The 22,934-nt window shown below is 45.2% G+C and overlaps 1 protein-coding gene across 3 annotated transcripts in view; it reads right to left on the reverse strand.

The window, feature by feature from the left end:
• The window catches only part of AMOT (angiomotin), a 63,629-nt gene that overhangs the window by 27,716 nt on the left and 12,979 nt on the right, over window positions 1-22,934 (reverse strand). The window contains exons 3-8 of one of the 3 annotated variants that reach the window (XM_047764815.1): window positions 20,496-20,643; window positions 17,632-18,565; window positions 10,548-11,073; window positions 5,519-5,663; window positions 4,859-4,951; window positions 1,755-1,900 (exon numbers count right to left, since the gene is read on the reverse strand). In XM_047764815.1, coding sequence (XP_047620771.1) covers window positions 1,755-1,900; window positions 4,859-4,951; window positions 5,519-5,663; window positions 10,548-11,073; window positions 17,632-18,503 — 1,782 coding nt within the window. In that variant the 5' untranslated portion in view covers window positions 18,504-18,565; window positions 20,496-20,643. Of the gene's footprint in view, window positions 1-1,754; window positions 1,901-4,858; window positions 4,952-5,518; window positions 5,664-10,547; window positions 11,074-14,698; window positions 14,784-17,631; window positions 18,566-20,495; window positions 20,644-22,934 lie in introns of those variants that run through there. The other 2 variants (XM_047764816.1, XM_047764817.1) reach the window with 2 other exon arrangements.

The raw sequence follows: 22,934 nt of genomic DNA on the forward strand, positions 1-22,934 counted from the left end.
CAGCTCATGGACACGCTGGATCCTTAACCCACTGAGCAAGGCCAGGGATGGAACCCGCATCCTCAAGGATACCAGTCAGGTTCATTTCTGCTGAGCCATGACAGGAACTCCTGGGACCTGGAATATCCTTACTGAGGTAGAGGAAGCAGGCAATGAATGAAAGTAGGAAAGATACCTCATATACAATAGCCAGAATGCTTAAGTCTTGGTCCCTAAACACTTTTTAAAAATCTGAAGTTTATAAAGATTTCAGCCTGTTATAATAGAGACTGCTTTTTCTCTTAAAACAATCCAAGTTTTACAATTAAGAAGTCAGGAGTTCCCGTCGTGGCGCAGTGGTTAACGAATCCGACTAGGAACCATGAGGTTGCGGGTTCAGTCCCTGCCCTTGCTCAGTGGGTTATGATCCGGCGTTGCCGTGAGCTGTGGTGTAGGTTGCAGACGCGGCTCAGATCCCATGTTGCTGTGGCTCAGGCATAGGCCAGTGGCTACAGCTCTGATTAGACCCCTAGCCTGGGAACCTCCATATGCCGCGGGAGCGGCCAAGAAATAGCAAAAAGACAAAAAAAAAAAAAAAGTCAGTAAGATGTGAATTTTTCTTTACCAAGTTATACTTTAGCATCATTTTTTGTTGGAACACACCCATTGCCTTAAGTACAAAACATCTAAGAACTAGTAATACTCCAATACAATAACTGACATCCAAGATTAATGACAGGCCAGAAGCAAAGTTCTCTCTGTTTCACATGAATACTGTTTAGTGTTGCAACCAAGTAACATCTACATTGAGACTAAACAGATACATATTAATCAGATGCTTAGTAGTTCAGGAGGCCCTTGGATTTGTTAAAGAAAGGCCCTATCCTTGCTCGCAAATGACTAAGACCTTTACCCTACCACAATCTATATTCCAGAAGCTAGCCAGTAAGAGCTGAGGCACAGTTCTTGGCCTGCCATAAACTGTAAATTGTCCCTGGACCCCATCCTGTCCCAAGTCCCCCAAGACTGCTTCTACTCAATAAGTCTGCAAAATAAATACAACCAAAAGAGTATAGCCACCAAGATTCATTTTTTTGCCTGAGAGGACCAATTTCTCACTGAACATGCAGAGACAAGGACCATTCTGATTTCAAGATCCTTGGAGTACTTTAAAATATCTGGAGTCATGTTCTAGCTCTTCCAAAATAAAGCTATAAAGTCCTGTAAGAGCAGGAATATAGATAGATAGATAGATAGATAGATAGATAGATAGATAGATAGATAGATAGTTTTTTTTTTTCTTTTTAGGGCTGCACCTGTGGCATATGGAAGTTCTCAGGCTAGGGGGTCAAATCAGAGCTGCAGTTGCCAGTCTATGCCATATCACAGCAACGCTGGATCTGAGCTACATCTGCCACCTACGCCACAGATTGCAGCAACGCTGGATCCTTAACCCATTGAGTGAGGCCACATCCTCACAGACATTATGTCGGGATCTTAACCCACTGAGCCACAACGGGAACTGCAAGATACAGCTTATTATATGAATGAACAAATGAAATTTACTCCTTGACCTTGGTGATTTTCTATTCTGGAGCAAAAGGAAGAAACTTGAAAAGAAAAGGAATCAAAGTCCACTCATATCAGCACAGCTATAACTAGAAGTAGGAGATGGCACCTTCCTATTGAGGATGATACAGCTGCCAGTTCACCTCAATGGGGAGCCCCCAGTACCCTTGGTTTCCCAGATCTTTTACTTAGAAAACTACACATACCTCTTCCTCCAGCTTTACCACCTTGGCCTGGGCGTTGCTCAGGGCCTGGTCTCGGATTTCAATGTGTCGCCTTTGGTCCTCGTTGGTAGAACGGGCAGTGGCCAGCTCTGCTTCCAGTTTCTCCTTCTCCCGCTGACTCTCCTTATCTATCAAGACAGGAAATATCAATACTGCCGCTCCAGGGCCGGTTTTAAGCCTCACCTGAGCAAAACTGACAATCATACCCATTACTAGATATTCCAGTGTTCTAACAGATATTCCAGTGTTCTAACACACAGTGACAAGAACCAGGACACCAAGATCTGGACTTTATCACTGGCTCTACCACTAATTCGCTGTGTAAATTCAGAGGTCACTTAACAATGGTGGTTGTGCAGAAGTAATGAGGAAGTAGATGCAACATGTGTTGTGGAAAGTATAACACAAAGTAGAGTATATCCCCCCCCACACACACAAGTAGATGTAAAAAGTGTTGTGCAAAGCATAATATAAAGAATACACACACACTTATGTCAGAAGAATAGGTAAGCTTATCTCTTCTATTTTATTTCTTCGGTCTTGTATTGGTCAATGAGCAATAGAGCCACTACAAATTTTCCCACTGTTTCCTCATGACAGTGTATTAAATTGATCTAAAAATGGTATGTCATAGAATGTATAAAACCACAAATCCCACCCTTTACTCACTAACGTGGTTTTCTAACAGGTCAATCCAGGATCACAGCATAGGTACAGGTGACCATGATATAGGAAGTTATTCCCCCCACCCCGGCCTTTCTAGGTCGCTCCTTTTTTTTAACTAGGACAGACCTCATATCAGAAACTCAAACAAGCAGTTTTGATTCTCATTGGGAGGTAGAATGCCCTTCCTCTCAAGACAGTGATACTTAAGTCGGTAGGAGAGCCTTTAATAAGGCAGCCTCACCTTCCCACTCTGATTTTATGTATCTATTCAGATGTGCCCTTGGAAAGACATAAACATTTGTTGAATACTTACTGCCTAATAAATATTGTATACAAGGTGGGTATTTCATTATTCTCTCTTCCATTGTGCATATGACACAACGGAGCCTCCAAGGGCTTGAGTAACTTGTACCGGGTTCCCCAGTTGGTGAGTAAGGGGTAGAGTCCACACTTAAGGCCGGCTTGTTCTAAGCTCTTTCTACTGTTCCAGACCTCCTTCTCGTAGAATTGGGCTGGTCTGCCCTGTCTAGGGGACCTTTTCAAGAGGGCTTTCTTGGCTCGCAACATACTTCCCACCATGCGGCACCCTGTTGATGCCTGAAGGCCAAAGAAATTAAGGAACCACGCAAGTCATGCCCTCTTCTCTGCCTACTAGATGGGGTCCAGTTTTCTCTTCTAGAACCATCTGACAATTTTTCACCCTGTTGTTAATACAGTTTAATACAGTTAATAACCACATTTTATAAACCAGCAGTGGAGCTCCTAGGACACCTGAATACCATCTCCACACAGGGAGGGGGAGAAGTGTGAAGTAGAAGCTCCAGGGCCAAGAATCCATACATTTTCTGTTTGTTTTGTTTTGTACTATACTGGGGGGCTGCCACCCTCTCACCAAAGTGGCTCCCAGGGTAACCATGCCACCACGAAAGCAACTTCACAGCAATTTACACGGAGCACTGATGACACCAGAAAAACTGCATTCCTTCCTCTAAGAAATACTGACAAAGAAACAGGAGGCTCAGGGAAACGAGGAAGGAAAAAAAAAAAAAAAAAGCCCCAGTTCTGAAGCCAGAGCACAACAGAGCAACTCAGGAAGATATTGTAAGTGAAGATCAAACAAACTTGTAAAAGCTGACTGGAAGCTGCATGGAATGGCCTGAAAGGGTCATGTGGCGGCCCAGTGAGGATGGGGCCTGACAAGTCCCCACCAAGCACTACTCCAGCTGGCAACTGCATAACCAGAGGCTGGGGGCTAGGGGACACCAGCTCTGGGCATCTGCAGAAGTAAGGGAAGATCATCTGTTCCCCCATCTCATTCTCCCTATGGACTCCATCCACTGTGGAGCTTTTATTGCTGGTTTTATTGTGGCAATTGGAAGAATGAGGCATTGTCTGGCTGGGTGGGGTCCATTAGAGACCCAATAAAGAGGAGGATTAATTCATTGTCACGGTCCTAGGAGTATTTCCAGACAAAGGAAACACTATTAGGAGGAGGACATAGCTCTGCCCTTCCCCAATCCCTCCAACTCCACAATCAGAGTCACTAGGTTGGGCTGTAACGGCGGTATCTCTCTAGCTACCCTTGCAATCCCCCAACACGTAATGATATGACACAGTACAGGGTGGATGAGGGAGCCCCAAGGGCAGGTTAGTTATTCCAAGCACTAGTCATCAATTATGCATGTTAATCCCACGTCTTCCAGAACCAACACACGGAGACTTCAACGTTAAGGAAGGACCATGTGGGGCAGTGGAAACGAATCCAACTAGTTATCCAGGAGGCTGGGATCCCACGTTGCTGTTGCTGTGGCACAGGCCGGCAGTTGTAGCTCCGATTCAACCCATGGCATGGGAACGTCCATATGTCACGTCTGCGACCTACACATAAAACAAAAAACAAACAAAAACAAGGGGCTTCTCTGTTTTACTGCAGAAGGAGGTTTTTTTTTTTTCCTTTCCCTTTTAGTGCTGCACTTGCAGCACATGGAGGTTCCCAGGCTAGGGGTCCAATCGGAGCTGTAGCCGCCGGCCCACGCCAGAGCCACAGCAACACAGGATCTGAGGCATGTCTGTGACCTACGCCCTAGCTTGCAGCAACGCCGGATCCTTAACCCACTGAGCAAGGCCAGGGATTGAACCCGTATCCTCCTGGATACTAGTTGGGTTCTTAACCCACTGAGCCACAATGGGAACTCCTGGAAGGAGTTATGTTGATGTGACTACATGCTGTGGCAAACAGCCATCTTGGCCAGGAAGAAAAGAACACAATCTCCCAACTTCATGCTTGAACAGGAAAAATCCTTAGATGACATTCACTCTGCCCTGGCTGTTCTAGAAGGCTAAATAGAACGGTGTGACCTTTTCGTACACCGCACTCCCACCCACACACTAATACCTGCTGCTGAAGCTTTCAGACTTACTTTTTGCAAAGAGCTGAGAGATGGTTTTTCTGGTATCTTCTGACCCCTCATATTCCTTCTCTGCAAGCTGCTTGTTGGCAGTCTCCAGACGCTCTGTGGAATTAAGACAATTAACAGGGTCCTAAGTACAAACTTCCAAGCACGTGCTCTTTGGCCTCAGTAAATACTGATCTTGGGCAAAACAAGCCTGTCTCTTCTAGTTTCACAGGAATGGGTGCCACAGACCTAGGTTTGCAAATATGGATCTCAAAACAACACTAGCCCATAGTGGCGAAGGAGGAGGTGAGTAGCTTAACACTTTCACTCCTCACTGACAACACCTAAGTGCACATTTCCAATTCTACTGAAGGAATCCACCCCTGAATACATGATATCTTTCATTCTCCAGAAAAAAAGGGCATCAAAGTTATGATAGAATCTTTAAACCTGGAAAGGAAGAGAGGTAGCACAGACTGGGGAGCAGGCCAAGTGAGTCCAGGAAATCCGGGAGAGATACTGTCTGATGACACATCAGCTTGTTTCACTTTGATTAAGCAAGGTTAGGACCAGACAGTGCTGTAGTCGCAAAGGCCTAGCCTGGTCTGTGCCCTGAAATTTGCTGACCATCCTAGGGGTCTGGAGAAGACCTAGGAGCCCCTGCTTCAGAAGTAGCCCCCTCACCTCTCAGATCCCTGTTGAAGTCATGCATCCTCCGAATCTCGCCCTCGAGCTTGTTCCTCATGGCTTTCTCCAGGGCCTCTCGTTTAGAGGAGGACTTCACAAGATTCTCATATGCCTCCGAGACACGCTGGATCTCTGTCTCCACCTAAACAACAAGAATGAAAGATAGTGATGATGGCAGGAAGTTGACATGGAAGATGATCTGAAACCATACATGCAAATCCTTAATGACAACTTCTCCCAGGGCTTTAGAGATGGCCAGGAGGCAAGCACAACACAGTCAGATGAGAAAAGTTTCCTGGAAGAATTTCTAAGTTCAACCTTGGGCTCAGTCATTAACCCACTGGGTCATGAGATTTCCTCAGGTTAAAAGCAAATACAAGCTTCTGCCTTCAGATAAGGTGATAGGAGAGGATACATGTCATGAGTATAATTAGAAATGATTTTCACTTTCTGAATAAGAATTGTCTTAACTTTGAAAATACTAATAATGTATGCAGTATGTAGACAACACTATTCCAGAGCATTCAAAGGGCTTTCACATGGGTACTCCAATTCACAGTGATAATGGCCTGCGCAAAGGTACCTTCTCTCCATCTTAGCAGAAAGAAGAGTTCAATTGCCTTTTCCTAGAGCAAGTCAGTAGCAGAGGTGAACGAACTCTCAACATCCTAAGTCTCAGTCTCATGTGGTTAGTTCAGCTGATTTAACAATTACCAAAAAGCCAAATATTTACAAGCATTCTTTAGAGCAAATCTGGGGTATGTACATATGAATGAGAACATTATAACTGCCCTCAAGAAGCTCTCAATTGAATCAAGTGAAAGAATATAGAGAAAGATACATCATTAAGAAAAATAGGAGTGGTGTTATGAAGGAGGAAGAGGTTATTCCTGCTTGGGGGTGAAGGGAGAGGAGAAGAACTTCATGGAGAGGGTGGCATTAGAGTTGGATCCTGAACACTGTGTCAGATTTCAATGAGCAGAGGTGAGGGGAAGGGTATTCTATTCTGAGTGAGTGAATGCATTCCCAGAATGACCAGTAGTCTTGTTTGGCTGGACACTGTGGGGTACACAGAGGGAAGCTGGTACGATCGGCTGCAAAGATTGATTGGAGTCAGATCATAAAAGGGCCTTAATGCCAGGCATTTAGACTTTATCCCACAGTTAGTGGGAAACCAGAACAGATTTTTTAATAGAAATTCATGATCAGAGTTGTGTTTGATGACACCCCAGCAAATCTTGTAAAATGGAAGAGCGCGCACACACACACACACACACACACACACACACACACAAAACCTCAACGAGAAAGAGTCCTGCCCTGAATCAGCCTAAATCAGGAAGAAAATAAGAAATTAGACGCCAGAGTCACTCTGTAACCAGTCCAGCTTCGTTGCACCTATCACAACCACAGAGATATTTGCATATCATTTGTATAAGACAAGTAAACTCCATGGCCTATTAAGCAATCTTCAAATTAAATTTCATGCCTTCAACCATTCTGCATTCCTTCTCAGTTTTCCACTATCCTCCCTGACAAAGCTCTGAGACCTTAATGGGGAGAAGTATCAGGCCCCCAGTGGGGGAACTGGGGGAAAGGTGGGGTTGCCAAACAAGTCAGATTCCACCTGTCCCAGCTCCAAACTTATGCCTGAGGCAGGACTGCCTGCAAACAAATGAGGTTTACAGCATAAAAAAGAGCAGACTTGAGAGTGTTTTTCTCCTTGCAGATGGCACCAAGATAGCAGCACAGAAGGTGAAAACTGGTGAATGGCATTTAGAGACAAGATCTGCAAGGCCTGAGCTTGATAAAGCTTTTGCATGAAATCCAAGTGCTGGGTAGAGAAAATAAACATTTCCATTTGAAAGCATAGGCTTAGCATAGGTCTGCTCTGGGCGGCCTTTAGAGTGCAAGGCTTTCCAGTGCTCACAGACTGCCACACCTGGAAAGCAGTCCCCTCCTCTTTTGTTTGTTTTTATTGAAGTATAGTTGATTTACAATAGTATATAAGTTACAGGTTTACAATATAGTGATTCATAATTTTAAAGGTTATACTCCATTTATATTATAAAATATCGGCTATATTCCCTGTGTTGTACAATATATCCTTGTAGCTTATTTTATACCTAATAGTTTGTATCTCTTACTCCTCTACCCCTATATTGTCTCCTACCCCCTTCCCTCTCCCCACTGGTAACCACTAGTTTGTTCTCTAGATCTGTGAGTCTACTGCTTTTTTTTTTTTTTTTTTTCGTCTTTTTAGGGCTGCACCCACAGCATATGGATGTTTCTGGGCTAGGGGTCAAATTGGGGCTGTAGCCTCAGGCCTACACCACAACCACAGCAACATAGCCACATCTGCAACCTGCACCACAGCTCACGGCAATGCCGGATCCTTAATCCACTGAGCAAGGCCAGGGATCGAATCCACGTCCTCATGGCTACTAGTCAGATTTGTTTCCGCTGAGCCATGACGGGAACTCCCTGCTGTTCTATTCACTAATTTGTTGTATTTTTTATATTCCACATATAAGTGCTATCATATAGTATTTGTCTTTCTCTGACTTATTTCACTTAGCATAATGCCCTCAAAGTCCATCCATGTTGCAAACAGCATAATTTCATTCTTTTTCATGGATGAGTATATTCCATGTTTATACACACACACACACATCTTCTTTATCCATTCATCATCTATTAATGGACATTTACATTGCTTCCATATCTTGGCAATTGTAAATAATGCTTCTGTGAACACTGAGGTGCATGTATCTTTGCAAATTAGGGTTGTTGGTTTTTTTTTTTTGGATGTATATCCAGGAATAGGACTGCTGTGTCATATAGGTTCTATTTTTACTTTTTTGAGAAGCCTCCATACTGTTTTTTACATTGGCTACACCAATTTACATTCCTTCCAACCGTGTACAAGGATTCTCTGTTCTCCACATCCTCGTGGAAGGCTGTCTCTTGACTCAAGTTGTTCAGAGTCAACAAATACTATTTCAAGACATTGTACCAATCCTTTCCCTACCCCCTCTGTAGATATTGTCCCCTCCAAAAGGGCAAGCTGTACATCCATCAGTAGGACCTTCCAGGAAAGGAAGTCACAGAAGGACATATCCATAGGTTTGGGCTGTGGTGGTGGGGACAGGGGAGAGGAAGGATGGTGATGAGTGTCCAAGCTTATTCTACTTACTCTCCTCATGAGCCTTGAACCTTTTTATTTTTTCTAGCACCAGATGATATCTACCTCACGTTCCTTGTCCTCTTCTACCCCACCTGTGCCTCTAATTCACTGCCACATTAGGTCAGCCTTCACTTCTCCCAATACTCAAGCTCTCCCAATTACACTTGGTTGAGGCATCTTTCCCTATACTGGAGAACAAAACAACAACCCAAATCCTATTCTGCTCCACTTCTCTACCACCCACCCTCCCCCTCAAAAAAAATTCACAGGAGTACCCTGGTGGTCTAGTGGATAGGACTCAGCGCTTTCACTGCTGTGGCCTGGGTTCAATCCCTGGTCTGGGAACTGGGATCCCACATCAAGCTCTTGCACGCTGTAGGAAAGAAAGGAAGAAAGAGAGAGAGAGAGAAAGAGAGAAAGAGAGAGAGAGAGAGAGAAACAAACAAACAAAGAAACAAAGAAAGAAACAAAGAAAGAAAGAAACAAAGAAAGAAAAGAGTTCACATCCTCTGGCAAAGAGAACCTATGGAAGATCTGGTTCATCCTTCGGTTGCTGCATCAGACATGGGGCCAGGGCCACCGTGAATAGAGTTTAGGGAGTGGTGTCAACTATTAAACCTAATCAGCCAAGCAGGGCTGGTCTGCTTCTAGTGTTCGAGTATGATTAATATAGTGTACCCATGTGGTGAGGGTATAGGTAAACAAGAGGAGGAAGAACATTTTAAATTGGGAGCAAAGCCAGGAAGAAATATTTCTCATCCGACAATCCCCACTCAGACTTGGGAACACTGGGTAGGGGAAAAGTACCTTTCGCTACATACAATTACTTAGCTGGTGGTGAGCCCTGCTCTCCTTTAGGACCCAGATCTGGTGCTTACAAACTGTCAGCTTCATTCAGGCCCCTGAAATTTCCACTCCTGGGCGTTTCCTAAGGACAGAGTTGCTTAACAATGCCAGGCCACCTTCCTCCCCTCCTCCACCTTCTCCCTCACCACCTTGAACAGTATGCATTGTCAGGAGATCAAACCACGAGCTCCACAATGCCGACAGTGGCCAAGAGGCTGCCAAAGGCATAACCCTATTCACTGACAGCCAGCAGAGGCCAGGAGCTAAGGTTCCTAGCTTAGGGAACTCATGAGCTAAAGTCCCAACTGAAGAGGAGACTGGAAGAGCCCAGGGAAGAATGTGAACTTGGGACATACACTCCGTTTTCTAATTCCTCAGCCTTCGGCTGTCACCTGTTACCCAGCTGTGGTGCTAAGCCCCTCCTGCCTCCTACACAGACCAGAGAAAATGCAGATGTAGAATCTGAGCTTCAGGGAAGGACCAGGGCAAGAAAGGGGAAAAGGAAAGGGAGTGGAAAAAGGGTTACTATGAGAACTGCCACTTGGAAAAGTACTCACAGCCCTTTCCAGAACCAGGAAGGGCAGGATCTCACTTCAGTGGTGAGATTTTTCTGGGAGCTATGGATTTATAGTTAAGATTCACATGCAATATTGGGGAAAATATAACCAAGAGGAAAAGTCTTCATGTTGGCAGGTCCTTCCCCTACACAGACCTCATCAGTGTCTCTGACCTCGTGAAGGAGTTGCTCTGCCTTTTAGAATTCTGCAACACTCAATTAATCTTTCTTGAAGGCTATGGTGTGTGTGAAGTGTGACTTCTCCTAGAAAGACAGGCAGGAGGCTTTTCCAAAGCTTGCTCCATCTTTAACCTCAGATGTGACTCCTAAAGCCCCACCCACAGGTCATGCAGGGATGCACAAGTGGAGACTTTTACACTAATATTAAACAAATAAGACTTCGAGGAGATTCTAATATCCCCACACGAGGGCCTCACCTTCTGCAGTCTTGCCACCTTCTCGTAGCAGCCTTCTAGCTCCTGCCGCAAGTTTCGGTTCTCATCTGAGAGAATCTCAACCATCTGCTGGGCTCTAGAAACAATGGCAAAAGGGTCGGCTGGCATTGGCTGATACGAAGCAGACGACTGCTGAGCCCGAGGCATAGCTGAATAGGTTTCTCCCGGCTGCTGCTGCGGCGGCGGCGGCGGCGGCTGCTGCTGCTGCTGCTGGTGATGGTGGTGATGGTGCGGCGGCTGCTGTGGCTGCTGTGGATTCAGGCCAGGCTGGGTGAGACGGTAATGATCCCCCTGGTGAGCCTGGTTAGGAAGGAAATGCTGCTGCGTCCTAGGCAGGTGAGCTGAGTGGTCTCCTTGGTTTGGGACCAAGGGGTGTTGGGCAGGAGACAATCTAGTGGAGGGTGGAGACTGCAGCAAGGGCAAGGAACCCCCAGACGTGAGGGAAGAAGTAGGGCTGTGAGGCTGAGAGTTCCTGGCTGACAACGGCAATGAGATGTCCTGCGTTGGCCTGGAAAACATGGAGGGCACAGGCAGGTTAAGCTCCCTGTGGAGGCACTGGGTTGGGGGGAGGGGCACAAGAAAAGGCACCCCAGTGCCCGCAGGACACCTGCGAAATGAGGAGCAGTCAGGGTCAGGATATGGGGTCTCTGCCAAGACCTCTAGAGTCCCTTCCAGGCCTGGCCTTCTGCGAATACCTGACAGACAGGGGTGTAATCCCATGGAGAGCAGAACCACAGGATCTCAAAGGTTGCTTTGCAAAAATCGAAGTGTTGCTTCCCTGTCCGCTCGTTACTTGATATATGCATTAAAGCAGTAGTCTTTGACAAGGTAACTGTCACCTCATGATTTTAAACTAAGCCCTTTCTGGCATTCTCTATGTGGTCCAGCACACAGAAAAGAGACACATTTAGAAAGTCTGTTCTACTTGCCCAGAAGGAAAACAGCAAACCGGTGTCAAAACCACCCTTCATCTTGCTATCTGCAACACTCTTGGAAAATTCATTGAGTCACAAATAATTACCTGAGGAGATACAGATACTTATTACATTAGAGACACCAAATAATCATTGTTGGATGACAGTTATTAATTATTGAATGATGCCTTTTAGCAGCAATGATTCCAAGGCTTGGAGAGGATTACAGGCAACCCTATCATACTAGTTGTGATGTACTCAATCATAAAATATAAGGACCAGAAAGGCCTTGAAGAAATCTTCTTGTCCAACTCTGCCAGTGGACAGAGGGGGAAACTGAGGTCCAGAAAAGAAAAGTGATCTGCCAAATATTACAGAATGAATTAGTGATAGAACCCGGGTAGAACCTAATTCCCAATCCACTAACGTAATGCATTGGGTCCACTGATTCCCAGCCTATTGCTTATAGAAAGTTCCAGAAAGAGGACTTTGGTACATGGTTTAATGTGTCTTTCCCATTTCTGTACCTAATACTGAACTATTAGCCATTAAGGGGAGCAATCAAAGTATGCACATGGATCACTTCCACCATCACCACGGCCAGGAAAAATATCTGTCAGTATACACTGAAAACAAAAAAGCATGTTCACCCCCAGCCCATGCCCAGCTAACCTCATATGCTCCCACATCCTGTGGATGCTTGTCCTACAGTTGATATTTCTCAATCCAGGGAAGACAGATGGCTAAGAGCATAGGATTTGGATCCCAGCAGAGTTTGGAGACCTTTCCTACTGCTTACTAGCTGTGTAACCTTGCTCAAGTTACTTCATCTGCATGAGCCTATTTTGTTCCTGAGGCCACGAATGAACTACAAAAATCCTGTGCTCTTCTCATTTTTGAGCTCCACAGGAATAACAGAGCTCTTATCTACCTCCCAATGAGAATGGTTGACCCTGTTAAGTGATTTTACTTAGGGGATAGCCACTTAATCTTTGCACTAAATTGCATAAAATTTGTGGTGAAACTGGGAGAAATCACCAGGAGCAATTAACTTTTAACTGGCATCCCAGATGCTAAAGCACACCCCTCCCACACACACTTTGGTTTTCAGTATTCTTCATTTATCTGTAAGAGATCCTCGTTATGAGCGCTTTTTCCAGCTGCAAAGTCATTGCAAACACATGCTCACAGATACCCAATAACCCAGACATTCACCAGAGCCCTCAAACCTGCCCAAGCCATAGTTTGTCTCTCGGTCCTATCCATGCCTCTGGCGTACCCACAGTCTTTTAATTTCATACATATGTCACTAGAAATAATTCCTGAATACTGAAGAGGGCAAACTCTGTGTGGACTGAAGAACTGACATAGTTTTCAGGATTACAACTGGAAAGCTGCTACCATACATAACCTTTATTTCCAAGAGCTCAAAGCACTCAAAAGCCTGGGAGCTATTTATCAACTTATTTGGGGAAGAGTCTTTTTCCATTTTGCCTACTGTGGATCTTCAGTTTCCTCAGAGGTAAAATGGACTATGTGTTCTCCTTCCACTTCAAGTAAGAGCTATTCTAATATACATATATATATATATATGTATATTAGAATATACTCCTGATTAAACACTAATAAAGGAAACTGACACAACATTGTAAGTCAACTATATTCTAATAATTAAAAAAATTATTATTATATTCTAATAATTAAAAAAACAAGAATATATAAAAAAACAGATAGGAATATATAAATTCCTACAGATAATACATAAATTTCTATAGATAATATATATTATATATTAATTCATATATTATATGTGTGTGTGTGTGTGTGTGTGTGTGTGTGTGTATAAAACTCCTAGAGTTCAGGTATAATGTCCTGAGATTTATTGGGGCTTTCAGATATCTTAGGCAGAAAAGAGGGGCTTAAAATTTCATGGTCTCCAATCCAGTTATCAAATTTTAAGGGGAAAATGACTGTGTTAACCTTCATCCTCATTGCCAAGATTTGGAAACCCAAAGCCTGGGAGGTGTTCCCTTTTTAAGACTGAATGCCCAGTGCTGCACTGGGCTTCCTCCCCGCAGCTCCCCTGGGTCCAGTCAGCCACCCAGACCTCTCTCTCTCTCTCTTATAGACTGGCCACTGGCCTCCCTCCTGCCTAGAGACAGCAAGGCCCCTCCAGGCCCTGGGCAGCAGATGGCCTCCCAGGGGCCTTGGCAAAGGGAAAAACCACAAGGTCCCTGGAAGGAGGTCTCCAGAGTCACATAAGCCCAGGATGGCAGTGGCCCTGGCCATGACTCTGGGCTCTGCCTACAGATAAGTGGAGAAAAGGCAGCTGGCCCTCAGGTTTCCCGGGGTTGGAAAAGGAAGCAGATTTCAGTGCACCGTGATGTTGGGAAAACCGAGGCAGTCTGTCCCTGGCAGGTTTGCAAACATGAAGCAAGGCTTGGGCAGTCGCAAAAGGAGAGAGAGCTCTCCAGCCAACGAACTCCATCTGGACTCCAGCATCCGCCCACCGCAAAAAAAGCAGGACCATATTAACACTCGTGTGAATTTCCCTTTGAGAGGAGGGGACGGAGGAAGGATGACAGGAGAGGGAGAGAGCTGGGAGAATGTCAGAGGAAGCAAAGCTACACTCCAGATTAAACACTAATAAAGGAAACTGACACAACATTGTAAGTCAACGATACTCTAATAACTTTTTTAAAAAAACCAAGCAAGAAAAGCAATAGCAGTAATAGTAATGACAAAGGTGGCAGCTGGGTGCATGGCACACTCCCCAGGTGCTGCCCAGGAGCAGGAATCTCTCCCCACTGACACATTAACCAGGAACCTCAAGCTGCCTGTAGACAATAGAATCACATGATCCCATGGAAGCCCCGACCTGCCTCCCTGGCCCTTCTTCCCTCCCTTCATCCTTCTCCTTCCTAAGACCGCCTGGGCCCCTATTGCTCCGCAGGGCAGAGGCCAATGACCAAAATCAGCATCTCCCCAAAGTGGGGCTGGGGGCGGGGGTGGGGGGAATCCTTCCCAGAGACAGCTTTGAGGAGACGCAAAAGGAAAGCAAAAGCAGATCCACTGAGCTGACCCAGCAACTTCCACACTGACCCCTCACTAACCAGAGCCCCCCCAATCCCAGACACACACTGCCCCTCCCAACCCCCCCAACGCACACTGTACACTCCTGGCCTACACGTGTGCAAGCCCACACACGCACACTCTCACCAGAACAGGTGCCAACAGCCAGGAACCCAATTTATTCTCCCCACAGGAACTGTGCCTTTCCCAGGCTCTGTGATGGTCAATCTCTGAATCCTGGAGAGGGTTGCAAATTCCTGATTTTTTTCTCTTGCACAACCAGCTCTGCTCTGAACTACAGAGTTAGGTCACCCTTAGATTCCACTAAACAAGGATTTCAAGAAACCTCAGATCTGGGCACGATTTCAACAACTGAAAGGAGGTGGCTGCTTGACAAACAGAAAGGATTTAATTTTTAAAAGCAGTTGATAAATATATAAACCCCGGATGCAGAAAAGGCTTGGCACTTAGAAAGACAGAGATTCAGAAAATGTTTGATTCTTCAGATGGCTCTGGCCTTATTTCCCATCTGGAGTTCTGGGCATTCAGGATATTTACTTTTTAAGTAGGGAGGAGGGCATAGGGAAGATGAAGTAATAAAAAAAGATTGTTTGTAACATTTTGTTCAATTGAACAGCAAATCTCTAGCATTTCACGGCACCTCCAAAGGCCAACAAAGGCTTTTTGAACGACAATTTGTTCAAAGAGCTTACTCTGCATCCTGATCTGCAATTTATGGATTAAGAACTAAGGATTTCGTCTTCTAATTGTTTAGTTCTGGCTACAGTTACCTGGAAAGGTACACACTGTCTAGCCAGTTGGTTAAAGGAAATAAAGGAGGAAAAATGGAGCCACCACCTAAAAGTGGTTCACTTCTGGAAAGCATTTCAACAACCTCCCTTCGCCAGTAATTTGTCAATAGGTGCCACACCCTCACCCCAGGCTCTACAAAAAATTTTATTGCCGGTTTGTCTGCTGCCAACCCAAAATTCACCAAGAGCATCTTCTGATTAGGATTGTTTTCAGTTTGATTATTCATTGAACGTACTCCTCTCCCACAGAAGAAAAAAAAAAAAATCAACTGTGAGAGCAAACCTGTGTATTTAAGTACCGCTCAAGAGAGGGTAATCAGCATGGCTCTGCTGCTTTTGGGGAGAGGAAGAGCAATCCACAGATAACCTAGGAGGGAGGAGAAAATACACATATCTTCCTGTCAAATACAGGCAGCTAAATTTCTCTGGTGGTTTAATGAGTATGGGAAGAAAAAAAAAAATCCCTCTTTGGGCTCCTTAGTATTTATTTAGGCAGATCAAAGGGCTTTTCCAACTAGCTTCAAACACTGTGGGAGTCATTTCAGATCACAAACAATACTGGTGAATGAGTTCTGAAAATAGCTTTCCTGGGAGGGCGGGACATGGGCTGGGCGGGGCTTGGATCCTGTTCCATACCCCAGCCAACATACTCCCCTCCCACAAGGCCATAAGTGGGTACACCCTATCCACATACAGGAGGGAGCCCCAGAGACTCTTCTATGCTCATGAGAAGAGCAAAACCACCACCCCCCAGCTTCATTGACATTTTGCTGGCTTGGATGGGTTTCCACTAAGCTAAGCAGTCCAATGGACCAACACCCTGCCTGGGTCTTCCGTTTCAGTGGGCAGATGGGAATTGACTTCTTGCTCATTTAAACCGGAAGGGCCCTGTCCGTTACCCCATTTCCTGTTCCAAGCCACTTATCAGAAGTTAAGCTCCTGCCCTTTGAAAGCTGCACAGAGAAGGTTGAAAAAGGTTAGGAAATCAACTTGGGTTAAGGAAAAAAAATCCTAAACTGGTAAAGTTAGGGGTGGAGTCCAAAGTGAATTGCCTCTGGCTAAAAAAACCCGGGAGGTGGGGGAAAAAAAAGAAATACCAGGAAATGCCAGGTGCATTCTCTTACCTTCACCCTACTCCACCCCCTTGACTGCCTTCTTTCTCTACTGAGTCACCCACTATACTACAAGCCAAGAGGCTCTTTCCGAAATGAGTTGAGAAGGGAACAGGAGGCAAAAAGTCAGACATCAAGGAGATCCATTGGGGCTGTCAATGGAAAAAAGCCACCCATGATTAACCATGGTAATTAGGAATACCACACAGAACGGCCATCATTTTTGCCCAAGGTTGAAACCTCCCCTCTGTCCCATATGCTGAAATACTCCTGGTTGTAGACATGGCACTAGTACTAACAATAAGAACGATGAACACAATCATGGAATCATAAGGTCTGGTTGATACGGCCATGAGTTAATGGGCCCCTGAATAATCCAGAAGCATATTTAGGGATTAATGAATATAAAAAAAGAGTCCTACTGAAGTTGATAGAAGTCACACAAATATTTTTTTCTTCTGCATTTTAGCATCTGACCAAAACTTCTGTACGGCATGAGGCAAATTTAACTTAGGTGTTTAAAAGTATCACCAGCAACTAACACACTCTTGATGGAAGAAAGATGAAGCAGTCTAGACTTCATGACCTGCAAGGAAGTACAAGGCTAGTAACATTCTGAACCTGCACGTATGCAGTTCTCCCAACAATGATATCTGAATGTTTGTTTAGTGTCTGAGAGAATCACACTAATTCTGCAGGAAGATTTGTTCGCAAAAATTCGTGAAGACAGTTTTGTGGAGGAGAAGAGATGAAAGGGATGGGATGTTCCAGACTAAAGTGCATTAAGATCATTTACTTCCTTTCAAAGAAGGCCTAAATAATGCACAAAAAGAGGAACATTGCCTCTTCCTTCAAGATCCTAGAAGACCAGACAGCAAAAAGCTGCTGAAATCAAGACTTGTGCTCCTGTCCTGCCACTAGGCAGCTGGGGCCACGCTCAACCTATAAAGTCAAAGGAATGTTAATACTGGACTAATAAGGACTGAGGAGGCTAGAGATTCAGGTTGGCAGGAAATTTATCAAGCTAGGGGCCAGCCACGCATCGCAGAGCTTATTATACCAAACACCTGCCCATTCCTTCCCTCCAGATTCCCAACACACAGCATAAGCTGGTTGGGGATGAGGTCAGGAAATGACAGAAAGGGAACTCTCTTACCTGGCTGCTCCATATTCAGGGGGATGCTGATACCTCATCAGTTGCCCCTCTGTTCTCCCTGGCTGGTTCAGACGATGCTCACTATAGAAGTGCCCTGGCTCTTGGGGCTTGCACACTACAGATTGGGGTGGCATGCCCTTGAAGGGATACTCTGGTGGGGGGCCTCGGTGTTCCATGCCCTTCAGGCTATGCTGGCTGGGAGGTGGCCCCTGGGCCTTGTAGAATTCACTGGAACTTGTGGGATTCTTGTAGAGGTCATTGGGTTGTGGTGGGGAGAGGGGAGCGCTGGTGACAGGTGGATGGGTCTTAACTCCACTGGTGGCCAGTGACATCTGCATGAGCCGTTCACTCAGGGAGCGAACGTGTCCCTGCTTAAGGTCTCGGAGTCCTTCATCCTGGTGCATCTTTCCAGGATTAAGTCGCTGAACTGATGGGCGGCCCTCAGTCCTCATCTTCTGGTTGGTCACTCCAGTGACGTAGAAGGCAGCTCCAACGCTGGCATGCTGCTGGCCCCGAAAGTACTGGGACTGGACCTTGGCTTCTTCATAGGTCGGGAGTTCTTCATTATTCTGCATTCGAGGGGAAAGCTGCTTCTCCATGATGATATTTTCTGACTGGATTTCCTGCCCCTGGGGTTCTTGTCGAGCAGCATGAGCCACGAGTTGTTGGTGGTGGTCTTGGGGGCTCAACACATCATTCTGAGGGCCTGGGTTCCCACTGCCACTGGGGAAAGGAGGTCCGTTCCCTGTGGCTTGCTGGTGTATGGCAAGCAGGTTGCGGTTTTCATTAGGATTGCCATAGCGAAGCTGCTCTTGTAGCAGACGCTGCAAAACCGTGGTTCCTCCACTTGGCTGTTCTTCAGAATTTCTCATCTCTATTGCTGGTGGTGCCTTGTGAAGAGAGAGAGAAATTGGGCACCTGGGCTGCCCTTGACCTGGGAAGGGGAAACAGGAAGCTTAACACCCAGTTGATGGATAAATCATTCCTCTAAAGGGGAAGAAAATGGGTATGGGGGGGGGGTGTGGATTCCACTGTAGAAACAAAGTAGAGAATTGAATCTAGAATTAATAGGTCAATTGTTGGTGACTTCTGGCTCTAGCATTGACATGATGAGGAACTTGGAGGCATAAGAGCCCTCTGTTTCCTCTTTTACTTTTAGCATGGGTTAAATATTCAATCTCGACTTAACTCCTAAAAGCACTGGGGAAACCTGAAGTGGTCAAGTAGGGTGATTGGAGAGGGCAATTCTCCTAAGTTCCTCCTCAAAAAGTTCATCTCTCTGTATTCTAATGAAATGAAAAATCCAACTCTTATGGTTGAGGCAGTAGGGGCAGGACCATAGGAGAAATCACCCCATAGGCAGGATCTATAAAGCAGTTCAGAATGTAGAGGGAGCTACATAAAGCCAAATCATAACTAAAATAAGTAAAAAGTGAAGAGAGCTTGGCTTCACCAGATAGAAATGATCTCTGCTTGATGCAAATCATTTTCTCTGATCTCATAAAACTCTGAAATACAGCTCTTTTTAAAAAAATCCTTTTAGTATTGTCCATTTTGGATGCTCCTTGGCTTAACAAGAGAAGGGCTTGGGACAACTGTTATTGACAAAGTTTCTCTTTCAGCCATCCAGGAATGGTCATTGAGAATTTGTTGTTGTTGCTGCTGCTGTGGTGACTGTTGTTGTTGGGTAGGACGAGCTTAAAGGGGAAGCCCTCTTTCATTTGACGTGTGCCTCTGATAGCATTTAGATATTGAAAAATAGAAAGGACATCCTTCTGGAAAGGGTATGGCTCCCATATTTCTGCCCCACTCCGCCTAATTCTAGGGAAATGATATGAGTTGAGTGAAACACATATCAGTAGTAAGACAACTTGAGATTCAAATTCTAATCATGCTATGGGTTTACAGGTTAACTTAGACAATTGAGTCCTCTTTTCTTTTCTTCTGTTTTCCCACCTGAAAATCAGTAGTAGGTGACCTCTCTCCTCTCTCTCTTTGCACAGGAGAGTATACACAAACTCATTAGAGGCTCATAAGATCTTTGGACAGAATCTCTGCTGTGTTCAGTACTGCAATTCACTACTAATATTCAATAGTGAAACTTTCCCTCCAAGGATCTTAAGTAGTATTGGAGAATGGACATGATGTCACAGAGAAAGTCACAGTCAGGTCAACCTAACCAGCCTCCGGTTCCTTGACGAGAACTTTGGAATCCTGGCTCCCAGGCCCTGCTTTCTTCTCTGATAATGAACTCATCTCCAGTCTCTCTGGAAACATGACCCCCTTTCCTTTAATCTTGCAGGGAGTGACCCGAAGATGTGTGTAGTAGATGGAGAAAGGTCACCTCCTTTCCTTTTGCATGATTACTGCTACCTGGTTTCCAATTGTTCTATGGAGCAGCATGACCCCACAGTTAACCTTCCAAAGGCCTTTTTAAATCCCCTTCATTATATTCTTTGGGGAAATGTACACCAAAAGGCAGAGCAACCTGCCCTGAGGTTCCCTTTCCCTCCCTCCCAGTGGCCCTCTGGGACTCTTGTATTTAAACTGTCAGATTGGGATTTTCTGTTAGGCTGACAAATAGAACATAAAAATCTCTTTTGGTTCCTGAAACTGGAAAGATGACTACTAAACGACGTCTCCTCTCTCTCAAAAAAGGAAAAGAAAATAAATAAATAAACGGGAGCATGTGCGGTTAAAACAAACCCACTTAGAAACCCCTCCTGCAAAGCAGGGGGATTGAGACATTGAGCTGCCCTCGACTCTGAAGGGCACACCACCCCCTCCCACTCCACACCCGCCCCACCCTGCACACACACAGGCTTGCACACACACACCGACCCACACACACCGATGGTCCATACCTATTTCTGCTTTCTTTTAGGCTTAAAGCCTTGATCAGGATAGGGAATTCTTGCTTATGAGCAGCTCCAGAAACCGCAACGCAGATTCCCTCTCCCCTAACACTCAGGTTCAGGGTTAGCGCCGCCAAGAGTCCAACCACTGGTCACTCTGAAATGGTCAGGAGGGGGAGGGAGGGAGAAATAAAAACGTTTCTATGTTGCCATCAATGGCCAACAGTTAACCAAACCAGTCCTTAAAGGGATGACTTCTCCTCCCAGGTGCTTGCCTTGGATCTAAGTGGCAGAATCTGTTTCCAAAAGGACAAAAAGAAACCTCACTCTGCAGCAGCTAATTTCAGGGCGTCGGCCAGTCTCCAGGGGATGGAAACATTTGGGTCTGAGACTGGAAAAGATGGTTCTGTTCGAGCCTCACAGTCCTCAAGAGTCGCTGCTTCCATGCTGAGTTGGAATGGCAGGTGATGACAAAAGCCATAACCACTGTCACTTTTAGGGTGCGACCTTTCAACTGATATATATCAGTAATAGGGCAGGTGGGGGAGGCTCACTGGCCCACATCCCAGAAGAGAAGGCAGTCATCAGAAGGTGGGTTTTTGGTCAAAAAAAGAACATTCGGTGAGGCTCAGGATTTAACCGCTACAGGCTCAGCTGGGCCAAAGAAAACCCAAACTTCGTTTCAACCAAGTCATCAAGGTATTTCTCAAATCCTGGCTACTCCAGACACTTGCCAGCCTCATGCTGGAAAAAATGAGGGCCACCAAAGACACACAACCTACAGTTCCTGTCCTCACAGAGCTTACCATCTGTTCGACGGGCCATCCATTCTTACTGGGGTAGCAAGGCTGACTGTCTCTCTGCACACACAGCAGCAACTCTTGCTCAGCACTTCCACTGCCTCAGCCTCTCTGCCAACTAGGAAACTACTAGACTCACATTATAGAAGACGAGATGCAAACGCCCACCAGATAGGGATTCAAGATAGTCCTCATTTCTAATTACCGCTTTGACCCACAGAAAAGCCCTGAAGGTCCACACGAAATGGTTATAAAACTGAGGGGTTTGTGTTTAGGTGAGAGGCACATGATCTACATTCTTTTTTTTTTTTTTTTTTTTTTTGTCCTGGCTCAGCTATGACTCACTCATAACGCTTAAAGGAAAGCCTTTAATCTGCACCAGGGACGCCATTTGAGGAGCAAGGCAATGCAAAGGAAGCACACAAGCGTCTCTGTATTTTGGGAGCATGTCCAAAACATCAGAGTTTAAAAAAAAATCCACAAAACCACACAGTGATTAATTTAACATTATTTCCTTGCAATGTTGCCAAAAATAAAGTGAACAGATAGAGAGTGAACAAACACGGAAATTTGTCTTTCCATCTTGTTTTGGTCCAACATGTAATCACAATCAAAAGCAAAATCATCTCCAATATGCAAGGTAATTATTTTAGGGTGTCTCCCCCTCATTTCAAAAAAGAGGAACAACTTCTAATTGGAATCAAAGCTGGGCTGTTACAGAGCTATGGTAAATAACCGCCGTGCTTCCATTGTCCAATTTTGAACAAAACAGTTGTCTTTTTTTTTTTTTTCCAATTTAAACACACAGAAAACAGCCCAAAGCTTTTAAACTTGAGCCCCTGGTGAGAAACCACCATACAATTCTTTTCCAGTACTATTTAGATTCTTCATGCTGATTTTGACTGGTTTGCTCTTGACACCCAGCTCCTTACCAAGAAAACTTTACTTATCCAAAGTCTTACTCTTTTCCTTTAATGTTGTCCCCTCTCCTCCATATCCTTTTCAAAACCCAAATCACTTTATGTCAACCGGACACAGATTGTCCCTCCCCACCACCCCGCCCCCTGGCCTTTTTTGTTTCTGTTTAAAAGAGGAAAAGAAATCAGTCTTAGGGGAAAAAAAAAAAAAACCAAAACCTTTGCTGATTCCTCTCCAGTTTACTGATTTCCTTAAAGAACTTATGTTCATCTACATGTTAAGAGTCACATAAGAAGGAGAACACTACTCCATTTATTTATTAGAGAAAGGAAAAGATTCCTTGTCTCATGCGCAAGAACTAAAATAGTACGAACTCTGCAACCTTTAATCTGCCCACAGCTTTAATCACGCCACTGCCAGGGGTCTGACATCATCCTCAATCAATAAAATAACCTTGTTTCTCCTGGACAAACAGACTGTCCCTGAGGATATTTGATAGGGGAAGAAAGGATATCCGTGGTTCTCTCTTTAAAAATGCAATTAGAGGAGTTCCCGTCGTGGCGCAGTGGTTAACGAATCCGACTAGGAACCATGAGGTTGCGGGTTCGGTCCCTGCCCTTGCTCAGTGGGTTAATGATCCGGCGTTGCCGTGAGCTGTGGTGTAGGTTGCAGACACGGCTCGGATCCCGCGTTGCTGTGGCTCTGGCGTAGGCCGGTGGCTATAGCTCCG

Source organism: Phacochoerus africanus, chromosome X (assembly GCF_016906955.1).
Source record: "Phacochoerus africanus isolate WHEZ1 chromosome X, ROS_Pafr_v1, whole genome shotgun sequence".
In the NCBI taxonomy this organism is placed as follows: Eukaryota; Metazoa; Chordata; class Mammalia; order Artiodactyla; family Suidae; genus Phacochoerus; species Phacochoerus africanus.